Source organism: Eublepharis macularius, chromosome 13 (assembly GCF_028583425.1).
Source record: "Eublepharis macularius isolate TG4126 chromosome 13, MPM_Emac_v1.0, whole genome shotgun sequence".
Classification (NCBI taxonomy): domain Eukaryota; kingdom Metazoa; phylum Chordata; class Lepidosauria; order Squamata; family Eublepharidae; genus Eublepharis; species Eublepharis macularius.
Genome location: NC_072802.1, coordinates 44,080,942 through 44,096,857, shown reverse-complemented (window position 1 = coordinate 44,096,857; position 15,916 = coordinate 44,080,942). Strand labels below are relative to the sequence as shown.

The following is a 15,916-nucleotide window of genomic DNA, read 5'->3' as shown; positions in this document are numbered from 1 at the left end:
CGCCATGTACCCACTTGCAATTGGACGGCTCCTGCTTGTGCGCCCACCCTTGGTCTCCAGACCTGCCAGAGAAAGGTCCAGGGGTGGAACATTGCTTGTCCGGCAATGTTTTGGCCATCCCTGAGAAATCCTTGGTAAGTATAGTCAAAGCATTGCACATTGCTTATGTGACATCCAGGTTTTTGGATGGACAGGTCATCCATCACATGATGTGATGCCATTTCCATCCCTTGCCCAATCCCTAAAGCTCCTGGAGATGCCAGCCACTAGCCTTAGCTGAGCTTAGCTGAGCATCAGTTCAAAAGGAGGGGAGAGAAAAAAAGGGAGGAGGTTCAGTTGGTTCAATTAAGCTCCTAAGAGCTTAACCAGAAGGGGAACATTTGAGTCAGGAAGGGAAGAGTTCCCCCTTCGCTTCTGGCAATTTTTAATAAGCCACCAATTAATACAATATTTAAAGCTGAAGGAGGCCTCTTACAGCACAATCCTGAGGGGGCCGAAAGCATCCTAGAAGCTGACTAGTGGATCCCAGACTTATGCCAGTGTAACTCCCCTATGATGGTGCAGCAGCCTAGCACCGCTCTGCCTGGGTCACCTACCAGTGCTTGGCCACAGCAGCTCGGCACAGGCATAACTAGGGCATAGGTCCCTGGGCTGGTGGGCTGGGGGGAAGGCTGGGGGGGGGGGTGAGGCGCAAGTTAGTTGGCTCCCTAAGCTGTTCCTGGCACGGGAACGCTTCCTGCAGTGCTGGAAAGTTACACCATGAAAAATGATGCCATAGCCCGTAGGTACCCATTGCGCGGGAAAATTAGATGCCTCTCCGTGCCCAGCCCCATCCCGCACAAATATAAAACAATTTAAACTAATTTAAAACTATCTAATGACCTTATCAGCGGGGTATTTCCCCTTTGCCCAGGCCCAGGCTGCCCCCCCCCCCGCCAAGTTCTCTAGAATAATTGTGTCTTACATTCTCATTGGAAAGCCCGGAGGAGAGAAGTTCTCTTCTGACCTCTTTCAGGAGGCTGTTCCACAGGCACTGGGCAGCCATTGAATGGGCCTTAGACAAGAGGGCTCGGAACAAAATAAGCCCTGCTGGAAGGGCACAAAGCTGCCATCTGGGAATATGTAGGGAGTGGCAGGCCAGCAAAATAAGGGGAGAGGAGTCAGTGAAGTGGTCACCTACCTAGATAGCTTACGGTTGTCAACTCCAAGTTGGGACATTCTTGGAGCTTTGGGGACAGAGCCCAAAGAGGGCAGAGTTTGTGCAAGGGAAGGAGCTCAAAAGGGATGTGATGCCTTAGAGCCAAGCTACAAGTGACGCCTTACACAGGTTGGGCACTTGTCAGCTTCCCTCAAGTTTTGATGGGAAATGTAGGCGTCCTGGTTTTACAGCTTGGCTGTCCATTACAGCTGCAAGACCAGGATGCCTATATTTCCCAACAAAACTTGAGGGAAGATGACAAGTGTCCAACCTGTGTCAGGCATCACTTGTAGCTTGGCTCTCGAGTCTGCCCTCCAAAGCTGCCATTTTATCCAGAGGAACGAATCTCTCTAGTGTGGAGATCAGTTGTAATTCCAGAACTCCAGCCTCCACCTGGAGGTGTTGGCAACCCTTTCTTCCTGCTGCTGCTGCTGCTGCTGCTGCTCCAAATTGCTGGCAACCCTATTCCTAAGACAGCTCAGGCCGAAACCATTTTCCTGCTGGATGCTCCCACAGGGATATGTCAGCTGAGCTACTTACAGTGTCAACAAGTGTCCCAAAAGCACAGTATGGTGCCTGGGGGACAATGGGAGCAGCAGTGGCAAGATCCAGCACCAGGCTCCCTCCCTCTGGCCATCTGCTCGGTTGTTTCTCAGTGTAGGCATGTGGCCTGCCCCAACCTGCTGAAGATTTTATCCGCTGACTCAGAAGTCTTCGGACCCTCCACCACCACCCCATCACAGCAAAGTGGCGGGGCTTTCCACAGGAAGCCATGACAAGCGGAAGTTGAGTGTTCTTGGGCCCAGCATCAGCCTCAAAACCACATCCCGCCTGCATGACCTTGGATTCTGAGCATGAAGCTCTTCAGTGCACCAGCCTCCTCTCATGCCACGCTGGGATCGCTACAAGGGCAATGGATATCTGCACGGAACCAAGGGTGTTTCTGGTGCTGGCCCTTCTCTTCTTGGGCCCAGGCAAACGAACCGCAGCCATCACTAAGCTTCAAGGTAATTCCACCCCCCACCCCCATCCAACTCACAGGGAAGGCAAAAGGGTAAGGAGAAAGGAACCTCACCAGGCAAGAGCTTCTGGCCTTCCATCTGAGACATCCACAAATTCCCAGACTTGGGCCTGTGCAGCTGCAGAAATAAATGGCTTTCTTTGCATTCATGTGTGCATTGACCCAAGTGGCTACACATAAACACACGAAGCTGCCACATACTGAATCGGACCATCCATCTGCTCAGAGCGCACGTAAGTCTCTGGGGGCTCAGGTGGGGCTTTCACATTACCTACTATCTGATCCTGTTTTTAACTGGAGATGCTGGGGACTGAACCTGGGACCTTCTGTACAGTAAGCAGAGGTTCTACCAGCACCGCAGCCCCTCCCCAGACCTTAACATTGCCAGCTTGGGGAATGCTCTTTGAGACCCCCTCCCAGCCAGTTTTTGCTAGTTTGTTTTTGCTTGTCCATTTTTGCTGTCTCCCACCCCATAACTGTGTAATACTGAGCGCTACAACGTGGATTCGTTTTAATCTGTATTTGCGCCATACTTGATGTATTTTATTGCGTGTTTTGTATGCTTTGATCTTTTATTGTATGTGGATTTGATGTTGTTACCTGCCCTGGGCCCGCTTGTGGGAAAGGCGGGTTAAAAGTCTAATAAATCAAACCAAGAGGCCCCAAGAAAATATTGCCATCTCCTTGCTGCAGAACTGCAGGCCTTTTTGCTGCCATCTCTGACCTGCTTCTCTGACCACTGAGGAAAAGGGATACCAAAACAATCGGCATGTTTTTTAAAAAATGCGAGCATTGGAAATGTCTGAGCTGACACAAACTTGTTTTCTTTATTTCTTCCTGAGTTGGGCTGACTCAGTCTAGGGCTTCCTCTATGATACAACAATATTAAAATTAACTGCCTTTTGTTAGAAGGCCAATTAATGCTGCGAGCTGCCTGGAGAGGACAGGAATCTCCCTGTTGAGGCTTTCAACAAAATGGCGGGCAAGCTCTTGTCAGTGGTAGTTTCCAACTGGGTAGCCTGAGGAAGCGCAGCCACTTTGGAACTGGGGCAGGGGTGGAGGTGGGGAGCCAGCATGCTGTTGAGTTACCCCTCACCATTAGGTAGTCCTGAGTGTTGAAGGTTGAATTATTCTAAAAAATGAACAACTTCCTCTGCCTTTGTGGTTGCTGCGTCCAGAGCCAGATAGGATTAAAATGGATAAAGCATAGGATGAGTTATCCAGGATGTGTGTCCTTGGGGGCTCACTCAAGCCTGTGGGGCTCTCTTTCCCAGATGTGAAGTGCACAGTCTTTAATGAGGACTACATGACTTGTGAGTGGGACAGAAGCCAGAAACCAGCTGTCAATTACTACATGTACTACTGGTATGTCCCTTTTGCCATTTTGTCCTTGGGTCCGCATCTCCCTTGCCCATCCTTTGGGACTCCTTCTTCCCCAGTGCGGCAATCCCCACCTTTGCTGCATTCTTGTGGTCATGGGGCAGGCTTCATTGGAGACCAAGCAACAGTGAGGAAAACCACCGACCACACTTGCCTATCTGGGTTTGAGCCTCCCCTATAACTCAAGGGATGCCATTGGTACAGGTGACCTCTGGAGAAAGATGGCAGCCTTTGAATGGAATGTGCCAGGCACCTGTAGATCACAAAGGTCCAGAGATCATAAGGTGGGATCCTTAGTGGCTGTGATCATTGTTGATGAAGGTGGGTGGGCTCAGCATTTTTTTTACCCAGGAAAGGGAAGGAGAAAATAAAAGGGTACCTGGTATGGTTGCTATATCCAACAAAGCAACAACAGGTAGAGTTTCTCCCTTCTTGCTACTGCTACAATTGGAGAATCTACACCTTTCCAAATGCCTTCTGCTGTGAGAGTTACCCAACTGTTGGAAATCTTCTTAGATCAATTGGAATATTGGCTTATGGCAGTAACCAGAGCATTTTTTTCTAAATTGCTCCATCTGGCAGTGAGAAAGATTCTGACCTGTTGAAAGTCATTTGTGTTGTTTTGTCCTCAGGTTTAGCCTAGTACTGGGATGTTTCCTGTGAACAGCACATTTCCCAGTATTCATTCTGGCGCTTGTTTGTTAAATCCTGAGGATAAAATACAAATGGGCTTGGAACTGAGCAGAAAAAAACAACCCAGGGAGCTTCATTGTGCTCCTTGCCAGCTGACTGACTCCCAAAGGGCTGCACTCATATCAGACAGAACAGCAGGATTTGGGTCCAGTGGTACCTTAGAGATCAAGAAGATTTTCAGAGTATAAGCTTTCAAGAGTCAGAGCTCCCTTCTTCGGATATAGTGAGAAGAAGGGAGCTCTGACTCCAGAAAGCTTATACCCTGAAAATCTTGCAGGCAAGTAGCCATGTTGGTCTTTAGTAGAAAGAAAGGCAAGTTTTGGGTCAAGTAGCACCTTAAAGGACAATGATATTTCCAGGGAATGAGCTTTTGAAAGACAAAGGGAGCTCTGACTCTTGAAAGCTGATACCCTGAAAATCTAGTTGGTCTTTAAAGTGCTCCTGGACCAAATCCTGAACATCTTGTTCAGGTGCCACTGGACCCAAATCCCAGCGCTGGATCTAGGGTTGCTGGCGCCCAGGGCAACCCTAGTCTGGCCTTGCGTGGGCTGCGCGCACGTGCACTCCTGGCATGGTGTGATGACATCATTTTGGTGATGTCATCACGCGGGGCGCCGGAGGCAGTGTGCGGGGCTGGGAAGCCGCCCGCGCCATTCACTTCTCCACAGGTGAATGGCGCGGGTGGCCTCGCAGCCCCCCCATGCTGCCTTTCGCCTGCCCCGCAGGGCAGGGGGCGGCCGGCTGCCCCCTCTCCTGCGGGGCAGGCGAATGGCATGGGTGGCCACGCTGCCCTTTGCCTGCCCTGCAGGACAGGGGGTGCGCGGCAAGCTGGCTGCCCCCTGTCCTGCGGGGCAGGCGAAAAGCAGTGCGGGGGGCTGCGAGGCTGTCCATGCTGCCGCCTGTGCGCTCCGGCAGCTGGCAGCTGCTCCCGGCGCCCCCTCCCTGGCGGCGCCGGAGGCAGACTACCCCCCCTGCCCCCCCTCGATCCAGCCCTGCCAAATCTTGCTGTTCTGTTGCAGGCCAACATGACTACCTACCTGAAACTAATTTCATATCAAACAGGTACATCACAGCCATGTGCATGCAGCTTAGCCAGAGACACAGATTGTCTCATGGGCTTGAAAACCTGCCGACATAGCACTGCTATGGTTGAAGAATCTGCATCTGTCGAGATTCAGGGAGTAACAGAAGCAGCAGCATTCTGTGTCCGGCCGTACCACCCCCATGCCAGCCATTTTGTGATGGTGTCCACTATCCTTTGTTAAAATTCAAAAATGCCTGCGGGCTCAGTAAGTGATGCACCCCTTGCCCTGTTCAATGTAGAGCTCCCCTTGGAGGCTGCTTGGAAGCTGCAGCCTCCCAGGGCAAGACGACTTCCCTATGGATGGTGATCTACACTGGCTCCCAATAACAACATAGGAAGACACACCTCAATCCTCTTTTTTTGTTTTTTGTTTTGCTTAGGTATGCAAACAATCCCATGGTAGAGTGTCAGCATTACCTCCAAAGTGATGGTGTCAACACAGGATGCTGGTTCAACAGCAGCCAGATTGATTTGGATTATTCCTTCAACATTTATGTCAATACAAGCAACGGGGGCATCAGACTCACCATGTATCTGCAAAACCTAGGTATGGTGTCCTAGAGGACCAAACCCCAGCATTGCCCACAGCACAAGAGGAATGAGACCAAAGTCATGGCCCTTCTCTACTGGTGCCCACTGCCAACGGTGCGAGCTCTTCCGCATGTCTTAAAAGCCCCACTATTCCCCTGACAGAAATATCCCCATAAAGCTTAGTTGCCACCTGACCCTTTTGGATTCCCACTCTAGGGTAGGCCTCCAGCACAAGCAGCAGCCGAGGGGCAGTAGCTCATTGCTGCTGGAGATGCTGGTTGACAGACAAAATTCCATGACAGGTATGGGCAGGTAATAGTTTTGCCTTTGCCCATCGATCTAAAATGCAAATGGACAAGAGTGCCAAACCAATCCAATCCAAAATCTATTTTGAAGAAATGTAACTAGTTGAAAAAATATATACAAATCAGAGATGGAGCGCTAAACCGTGACCAGAAATGAAACAGCGTCAGAGCTACCCCTCCTGTCTATACTGTGAAGGTCTATTTTTATAAGGCCTCTAAGAAAAGACAAATAAAATTCAGCAAGGAATGGTGGCCCAGCCCAAGTCTCCTTCTCACAAACAACAGCTGAGGAGGAGGCAGGGAGGGGAGGTCCGTGGCTGAAGGACAGAGCATCTGCTTGGCATGCAGAAGGTCCCAGGGTCAATACTCTGCATCTCCAGTTATAAAGGATCAGGTAGTAGGTGATGTGAAAGGCCTCTACCTGAAACTCTGGAAAGCTGCTGCCAGTCTGAGCAGACAATACTGACGGTCTGAATCAGTATAAAGCAGCCTCTTGTGTTCATGCATTCAAGGCAACTCGCTGCTGTACTTCTTCAGATTGCAAGTGGTGCTCAGGTGATCAAATGTTCCTTCATACAAAACAATTATCGGGCAGGTAAAAAGCTCGTTTTTGTGGGGAAGAAGGGACTCTTTCTGACACATCAGGTTTCTTTGTGTAGGAATCTGTTTTGCTATGCAGGAGCATTTGAAAATCTGAGCTCCATCTTCAGCCTGAAGCGGTACAACCCAGAAACAACTGTACTACTTCACCTGCTGTTTTGATGAGAAGAACTAGGCCCAAACTACAGTCCTGGGCAGAGCAGCCCACCCCCAGATCTGTCATCTCTAGGGTTGCCAACCTCTAGATGGGGCCTGATTCTGTTCTCCCAGAATTACAATCCAGACTACAGAGATCAGTTCTCCTGGAGAACATGGCTGCTTTAGAGGATGGACTCTGTGGCATTATACTCTGTTGAAGTCTTTCTCATTCGTAAACAATGCCCTCCCCAATCTCCACCGCCAAATATCCAGGAATTCCCAACCCAGAATAGGCAACCCTACCTACAGCAGAGCCAAGGAAAAATAAAAAAAATGATGGAAGCACGGCAATGTCATGTGAAAACTCACATTTTTAATCTGCTGCAATTTGGGAGAGAGTGCGGACAAAATGCAAAAGCAATGGAAATTGCAGTAGGTTTAGGTTATGGGGATGGAATGGCCGCAAGTGCTTTAAGAAGCCAAGACTCATTCCACCTTTCTGTCCTCTAGTGATACCCAATCCACCCATTAACATCACCATCCTGAGCTTAAGAAACAACCAGCTGCAGCTGACCTGGGCCTCAACATACAAGAACCTGCTCTGTCTGGAACATATGGTGGAGTACAAGAGCAACGCAGACACTGAATGGAAGGTACTTGCTCTCCTCCTTGCCCTGCTGGGAATAGTTGTGGGGGAAGTATTGCCATTGCAGCTGGAAGCCTTTGCCATGGGCAATCAACTGGGCCTGAAATTACTCCAGCGTCGGTGATAGCGGCATTTCAGAAAGGCACTGGGCTCCTCCTGCACTTGTTTTTACTCTAGCCTAGTAAGGAATAATTAGAGTTTGGAAGAATCTTGGCCTGGGAGAGAGTCCGATCCTTAAAAGTAGCAGAATGTATTCACTTCCCAGAATAGTTTTGTCTATTACGCAGAACGAGTAGGGGACCATGAATACTTGCAAGGGAGGGGACATCCCATTCTCTCTCCCCTGCTGGTCCCTGGGATTCCCATTGTTACAAGTGCACGTTTTCTACTCCAAACCTCCCTCTCTAAACCAGAGCCAGGTCATAATCAAAGGGTTCTTCTAGACATGGTTTCCTTGTTGAATCATCCCCCACCCCAACTGATGGGGGACAGCAGGAATGAAATTACACTTTCTGTTTTAATTTACCTCTGTCCAGGTTGCCACTGAAATCTTGTAACATACGGCCAAACTACACATTCAGCTTTTTAGCGAGTCGGGTCTGAGTTCCCCACAACTACACAGCAGCTGCAGAAATGGCTATTAAAAAATAAAGGAGAGCCCAAGTGGGTTTGGAACACCACCACGGGAGGAGGAAGGGCTCCTGCCTTCCCTCTGAGCCATTTTCCCACACAGAAACAGTGCTGAAGGGGGAATGATTTCTTGCTTTGTGGCTGTGGGGAACTTGAGTTGGTTCCAGAGAACCAGGAGGACCCAACTTGTTAAAATCCTGAATGTGTAGCTTGGCCCTGTAGTGTCACAAGATCTCATACAGCATTTTTGGGTTTGAGTTCCACCCTTCTCTTTACTTTTGAGATTTTTCTCAAAAGTTTGTAAAAACCATTTTCTTTCTGTACTTGGCTCTGTAATGTGGAGTTTTTGATCCACGCTCAAGAGGCCAAGTTCAGAATTAATTATCTGAACTGAATGGCCACAGTTGAGTATTGATAGCCACACTTTTCAACCTTTGCCCAAATTGTCAACTGAGTGTGTTTTCTTGCTTGCTTGGGGGGCGGGGGTTATTTTTCTATGCTTTAGGTGTTTCCAAAAAAAGTACAGCCATTCAGTGTTCCCCAAAACAAACACAGAAAGCTTGGATTCTGTTTAACTCTCACATCGCTGTGTTCCATATTAACTAGGACATCGTTTGGGCTTTTATATCATGCAGTGCCACGTAAAGCACATGGCCTGCAATTTTGATGCCTCAGTACTGCCCCTTACTCATCTGACAAGGAGAGCTGTGGCTTTCGAAAGCTTATGCTACAATAAAGTTGGTTAGTCTTAAAGGTGCTACTGGACTCTTTGCTATTTTGCGACTGCAGACTAACACGGCTAACTCCTCTGGATCTATGACCGTACTCCCTTAACGCTCTGCAGATTCAGAGCAAATGAAGGCTGAAGAGCATGCGGGGGTGTAAGCTGCTTCCCCTATAAAGCAATGGCATAGGGGTGGGTAGGAACATAGTTACTTATCAACCTGACTGGTGGAGAGAGCGGCTGCTTTCCATATCTCTTTCATGTTCCCTTCCAGAAACCACAAATGGAAGAAATGAAGTTCATCTTACCCAGTGTGGATCCAGAGAAAGTCTATACCTTCTATGTCCGGAGTAAGATAAACATTAAATGTGGGACCACCGAGTTTTGGAGTGAGCCAGCTGGCCCTTTCTCTTGGGGAAAAAATACCACCAGCAATGGTATGAAGGGCTTTTTTGGAGGGCAAGGGACGATTTGTATAAATAATATCTTAGCCCCATTTCTAAAAGGCACAGTAAGGCTACTATGCTCCATAGTCATCTATAATTTTTTGATTGGCCTTAATAACATTTGACACTTGGGAATGCTCAGAGCACTGCCCCCTATCATATATCTAATTCTCCACCATGCCATTGAGCATGGGCCCCCAACCTTTTTGAGCCTGCGGGCACTCTGGAATTTTTAGATGGCATAGAGATACCACCCCAGAATGGCTGCCACAGGACAGGAGGCAGGGCCACACCCACAATGGCTGCCACAGGGAGCAGAGCCAAACAGAATACCTCCCTCCTTGCTTTGCAATGAATCACAGAAGGGAAATATAAAGAAACAAAGAAAAGGCCCGGAGGGAGGATGGGAGAAAGATAAGGAATAAAAAGAAAGGAAGCCTGAAGGGGTAATGCTGATCAGTCCTCCTGGTCTTCCAGTGACTGCTTTTGCTGCTGTGGAAACCCCCGTTATTTGAATAATGGAAGCCAGTAACAAGCCCTGCCTAACAACGGCTCCACCAATTTTCTGAAAAGCTTAGTGGGTACCTGAAGAAGTATTGACAGGTATCATGGTGCCCAAGAGCACCATGTTGGGGAGCCTTGCCATAGAGTGCAGATTAATAGACAGCTAGAGACAGATTGGGGGGGGGGATTCTTCACAGACCTAAAGGAAGACCCAAGTTTGCAGAAAATTCTGAAATCTTGGCTTGCTCAAGGTCATCTAGGAAGTTTATCTCAGCATTTGAATCAGGGGACCTCCTGAGTGACAGATCATTCTCTTAGCCCCAGCGCTATTCTGTTTCATTTTAACATCCTCAATATATCTAATTCTCAAAATGGCCAAATCTGAAGTTACTTTAATGGTATTGCACGGGACATTTTATTGGTATAGTAGGGGAGGCAATTGTTGTCAAAGCACATGCAGGACAGATTTGCTAAGGTACCGGTTGAGGCAAACAGCACTGAATAGTTATTGACTAACAGGATTTGCTGGGTGATCTCAGGGCTGCTTGCAGCTCTGAGAGAGTTTGCTGGGGACTATTAATTACCTTTCCCTACTGCTGTCCTTGCAGCCAGTCTTTCAGCCCTCAATGCAGCAGCAAGTAGCAGCTACTCTGGGGCTGGTTTAAATCAGCAGTGGGAACTGAGCTTGTGCAGCCAGTGTGCGGAAGTGTTGTGTGGATGAAAGCCAGACAAGGAGAGAATAATCTGAGAACGTGGGCAAGGGGTGGAACTTAAGAAGTGGAGGAGATGGTGATAAGAGGTTGCCAGTGTGGGTAGCTACAGCAAGAGGAGGAGGAGGAGGAGTTTTGAGGAGGAAGCGAGCTGACCTTTGCGAAGGGCTGCTTTGCAGGCTCCTTTTTCTCATGTGGTTTTGACACATTCTGATCCTGTCAAGTTTGATAGGAGTTGGTTGTCGAAAATGGTAGCAGTCTACTGCCAGTTAAACAAAATTCTCTTGTTTTTACTTTGTTTGTTCTGTACAAGTACATATTTAAGCATTCTGAACACTTCCACTCTTTTTAAAAATGCAGGTTTGAAAATGATGGGAAGTATTATTCTACATCAGAGATTGTTTCTTCCATCAGAAAAGGACAGGAGGGGGGGCATTTTTGCAGCGTGTCTGTGTCAGCATTTCCTGCAGCCCCCCTTAGCTATATGTCAAGTACTAAGTGGAGTTGCTTCCAAAGAACTTCACAGTGGATGGACCACGAGTGACTTGTCTGATAGAAGCATCATCTCCACCTTCTGGGTCTATGTAGAGCATGCAGCTTTTTAATGATCCAACTCTGAGACCCTGAATTATAGATCCTTTTTGTGGGTGTGCAAGGATGGCCTTCTCCTCATAAGCTGCAACAGGAACAATACCAATCTATCATTTAACTCAGGCATGGAAGCTGGCAATGAGCACCACATACTGTGTTGTAAACTGCCAAAATGGTTGACTGGAATGGACTGGACTCAAGTGGGATCTTGTGGCTTCCAGTGCAGGGTTTCTTCCAGAAATTTTGCTCCAAGGCCAGACTGCCAGTGTTTTCTGCATCATCACTTGACTTAGAGAGATTTTGGAGCTGGTGGGAGCAGAGCTAAGACGTGGGGAACCCTAGAGCAGAGATTTAGATGGAGTTTCAGGGGAATGGAGCCCCACAGCTACTGCTCTTTGGCATTTATTTGGTATGGCGCAAGGTGCTGTACAGAGAAATCATTGACTTCAACACAGCAGGCTTTATATCTTTCAGAGATTGCATGAGGAAGAAATCCCCATGTGAGACTAGCCCTCTTTCTCCAAGACCCAGCTATGAACTACTCTACTTTGCAGGTCCTATAGATGACGTAAAGAACCTGTGGTTCTGGGTGCAGAATGTCCTGGTTCCAGTCTGCTCCCTTTTGCTCCTGATCGTGCTCTTCTTTACCCTGCTGCGTACGGAAAGGTGAGCTAAGCAAACCAACCAGATTCAGGGCTAAGGACACTCCAGGATGGTGCTGTTCTGCACGATCAAAAAGTAGATCCCTACAGGCAGTGAATCCTCTGGAAGCCTAGCACAGGGGGGGGGGTCCTACATTTGCTCTGCTACTCAGCCAAAATTATTTTTGTAAGTGAGAAAGTATCTTTTGCCACATGCGTCCCATCATGGACTGGAAACTAATCTGACCCTATGAAAAAAAATGCAAATTGCTATTTACTGAATGGCTGAAACTGATTTTTGTGAATGAGCTCTAGATTTATCAGTAATGCAGCTTCTTGGTGAATAGTCACTACTTTTAGATCTCTAAGGAATAATCCTTCCATTAGACCCTGTAGGTAGGATGAGGTCTTTGCAAATTGGGACACTGCACTGAGAGGTCCTTGCAAACTCTATAGTGAAAACCCCACCGCTGTGCCACCTCTAATCCACTTTCTCTTCTTACAGGGTATGGCTGGTCCTGATGCCCAGAATCCCCAACCCCAGCAACAAATTTGAAGAGCTCTTCACAGCCTACCAAGGCAACTTCTCAGTAAGAAACACTGCCATGGAACCTTTCCTGTTAGCAGGGCTTTTTTTCAGCTGGAACGCGGTGGAACGGAGTTCTGGCGCCTCTTGAAAATGGTCACATGGCCAGTGGCCCCGCCCCCTGATCTCCAGACAAAGGGGAGTTTAGATTGCCCTCCACCCTTTAGAGGGCGATCTAAACTCCCCTCTGTCTGGAGACCAGGGGGCGGGGCCACTGGCCATGTGATTATTTTCACCAAGGGCAATTTAAACTTTAAAAAACTCTCCTCTTGTTCCAGCTGACTCAAAGTGACATCATTGTGTGGTACTGAGTTCCACCATCTCTTTCCCTGGAAAAAAAAGCCCTGCCCGTTGGTATAGTGGCCCAGAGCAGAAGTCTTTGCCCTGCTTAAGCTTCAAAGAGTATTAAGTTGATTGTACAGTTTCTGATGTGAGGCTCTGACTAACCATGGATGTCATGACAGCAATATGTGTGTATGGGTGGGGGAGAATTTAGAAAGAAAGAATATATGACTGCCAACTCCTAATTGGGCAGTTCTTGGAGATTTTGAGGTTGACCCCCAGGGAGAGTGGCATTTGGGGAGTGGAAGGAGTTCAGTCCATGCCCCCCACCCCCCTGCCTTTTTCTCCAGGGGAACTGATCTCTGTAGTCTGGAGAACCATTGTAATTCCAGGAGAACTCAGGCCCTACCTGGAGGCTGGTAACCCTACTTGGGGAGCTTCAGCCACAGGATCCTCAGTATCTGTTCTAGTTAGGCCCTGGGTCTCCTTATTACTTTGAACTGGTCTCATCACAGCCTGAGGCTCCTGTTTTCCATGTTATCAGAGCAGGTGGAGGCAGGCAAAGAGAAAACAGTGCCTGCATGTGTGGAAAAAACCTGCTAGCCCACAGGACAGATAGAACTGGGAAACTTTCAGGGGAGTGATGTGGGGAAACCCCAGTGGGAGGGAAAGGTGTGCTTTTCTCAACATGTTGTTTCTTTTCCTAGGAGTGGGCCGGGGTCCCTAAGGATGCCGTGGAGAGTTTCAAGCCCAGCTACCGTGAAAGCGTCTGCCATGTCACTGAATTGCTCCCCGGTGGGGGATATTTGCCCCTGAGCAATGAGATTCTGGGCAAGGCTGGGGAGGTGCCTGGGGTCTCTGTGGACTCTGTCCCCAAGATCAATGTAGAGTAAACTCTGCAAGACTAGCCACTTGCAAGTTCGGGATGTTTCCTGGCTACAGCTTCTATTAAGGTTTTCCTCAGACATGCTTTCCTCACAGTGCTACCTTGCCATTTTCTGTCCCTCACTGCTGTAATACTTCCATGGATACTTTCCTCATGAGGTTGAAGATCTTCCTCTGTAGCCTTCATGCTTGGTCTCAAGGTCCAATGGAGCTCCTGCCTTCCTATCACGCACTGCCATGCATCTTCCTCCCAATCTTTCATGATACATGGGAGTCATAGCCTAGAGCGATGTTGGTGGTTCAGGCAGTCTGGGAGCAGTTTAGCTTGTAACTGGACAATAAGCTGTCTGGTCTGAGACTGATTTGCCAGGCCAGAGTCAGCAGTTCCATAGGGCCAGATGGGACTTGACTGGCTCTTCAGGTCCCCCTGATTCTACCAGGCTGAAATCTGCAGTGCATCCTTCAGACATCAACAGCAGTGGTGCTGCAGAAATTAGACTAGCAGTTTTTTGTACCTGCAAACTGTCATGGTAGCCCTGCTGTCAGAATCTTGGGTCAAGGCTGCCAGCACATAGTAATGGGAGATCTTTAAGTAGTGCCTTCTTCAAAGGGAGACCTTGAGGAGCTGAAGCATAATAAAAGGGCAGTTAGCTGGGTTTGTTGGCAAGGGAGGAAGTAGGAGTTGTAGTTGCAAGCCTACGAGGATCATCCGCTGTATCCCCTTCCCTCCCATGAATTGCCCAAGGGGCAATTTTGCTGAATCCATCTACACCTTCTTGGCAGTTAGCCCATTCAAGTTGCTGCCCAGTTTCACTAACTGCAAGACTCAACATTTATTGGCATGTCAGTGCTGGGTATTGTTCCAAACTGACTGCACACATTATAGAAATCCATGCTGGTTTTGTCAAATGTGCCATATTCCTGCCCTGGACATTTTTCAGTGGGTTCCTGATTATGAATATTCTGCCTTCTTGTGACCCCCGGATTCTTTTCCTGCCAAACTAGCACTTCTAATCCTGCCCAATTCTATAAAACCTTCTCCCCTGGAAAGAGCCAATTACAATTGCTGTGTTTATTCTTCAGTTCTCTTCTGCTCTTGTATAGTCTACTGAGAGTTGCAGGCTATTGCTCTTGCTTTTCTCTGTAGCTAGCTTTCTCAGAAATGGAATCAAGAAGTTTGGCTGCAGCCACTTGGGACAGAGACTTCAAGCAATGCATAGGACTGTCGGCTCCCATATGAATCTGTCCAACAGTTTCTGTCTTTGTCGAAGGTCCTGTTCTACATAACTACTAAAAATAAAGCCTTTTCTGTTATAGTGCCTCAATGAATGAAGACCTACCCAGATGCCTTCATCTGGCATCAAAATCAAATGTTCTTCCAGACCCCGGTTAAGACACCTTTGGTTTCCCAAGTGTTTTCAGGTTTTTAAGGGTTTAATTTTGTTGCGAGTGTTTTATGTCTGTCAGTGCTATCTCTATTCTCTGGGCACATTCACATATTTTAGTGGTTATTTTTACTTCTGAGTTTTAGATAAGTTTTTATCCTGCTGTCTTTGTCTACCTTTAAATCTGAAGTTTAGCAATTGTTTGTTAGTGTTTTTTGTTTCATATTGTATTTAATTTTTGCGGGAAAAAGCGCTTTAAGGCTGTAATTCTAAGAATACTTTCCTGGAAATAAGTAGACCCCCATTGAATAAAATAGAACTTACTTCTGATAAGGCCTGCTTAAGTTTGTTTCCACTCAATATTTTATCAAGCATGCAGTGTGTTAATATTTTAAATACATAAAATATGAAAGCAACCAGGTGTGTGTTATTTCAAGACTACAAACCCCATGATGCATTGCACCCAGAAATTCCTCTGTCTTTGATGAGAATGTTCTTTTGCCCTTGTCTACTCCTCTTCCCTACATTTTTACCTTGTTGGGCCCAATCATGTAAGCCTTCCCTCCTTGATGCCCATATCTTCTTCTGCCCTTTTTCATGCTTGTCTACTGGCCCTCCTGGGTCCCTTGACCACAGTGCCACTCAGGAGAGCCAGTTTGGGGGTAGTGGTTAAGAGCAGCAGGACTCTAATCTGGAGAACTGGGTTTGATTCCCCACTCCTCCACTTGAAGCCAGCTGGGTGACTTTGGGCTAGTCACAGCTCTCTGGAGCTCTCTCAGCCCTACCCACCTCACAGGGTGATTGTTGTTGTGGGGATAATAATGACATACTTTGTAAACCACTCTGAGTGGATGTTAAGTTTTCCTATATAAATCAAATGTTATTATTATTATTTTCTCAGAATAATTACAAATTCCAGGTTGGCCTTTGCAAGTG

The 15,916-nt window shown here is 47.7% G+C and overlaps 1 protein-coding gene across 1 annotated transcript; it reads left to right on the top strand.

Moving 5' to 3' along the window:
- Positions 1–1,970: 1,970 nt before the first annotated feature.
- On the top strand, positions 1,971–15,379 carry IL2RG (interleukin 2 receptor subunit gamma). Its single transcript, XM_054995730.1, is given in 8 exon segments — positions 1,971–2,205; positions 3,494–3,584; positions 5,757–5,923; positions 7,461–7,603; positions 9,225–9,387; positions 11,756–11,867; positions 12,348–12,432; positions 13,418–15,379. Coding segments are annotated over 8 exon segments (1,182 nt in total). The 3' UTR covers positions 13,604–15,379.
- The last annotated feature ends 537 nt before the right edge of the window (positions 15,380–15,916 follow it).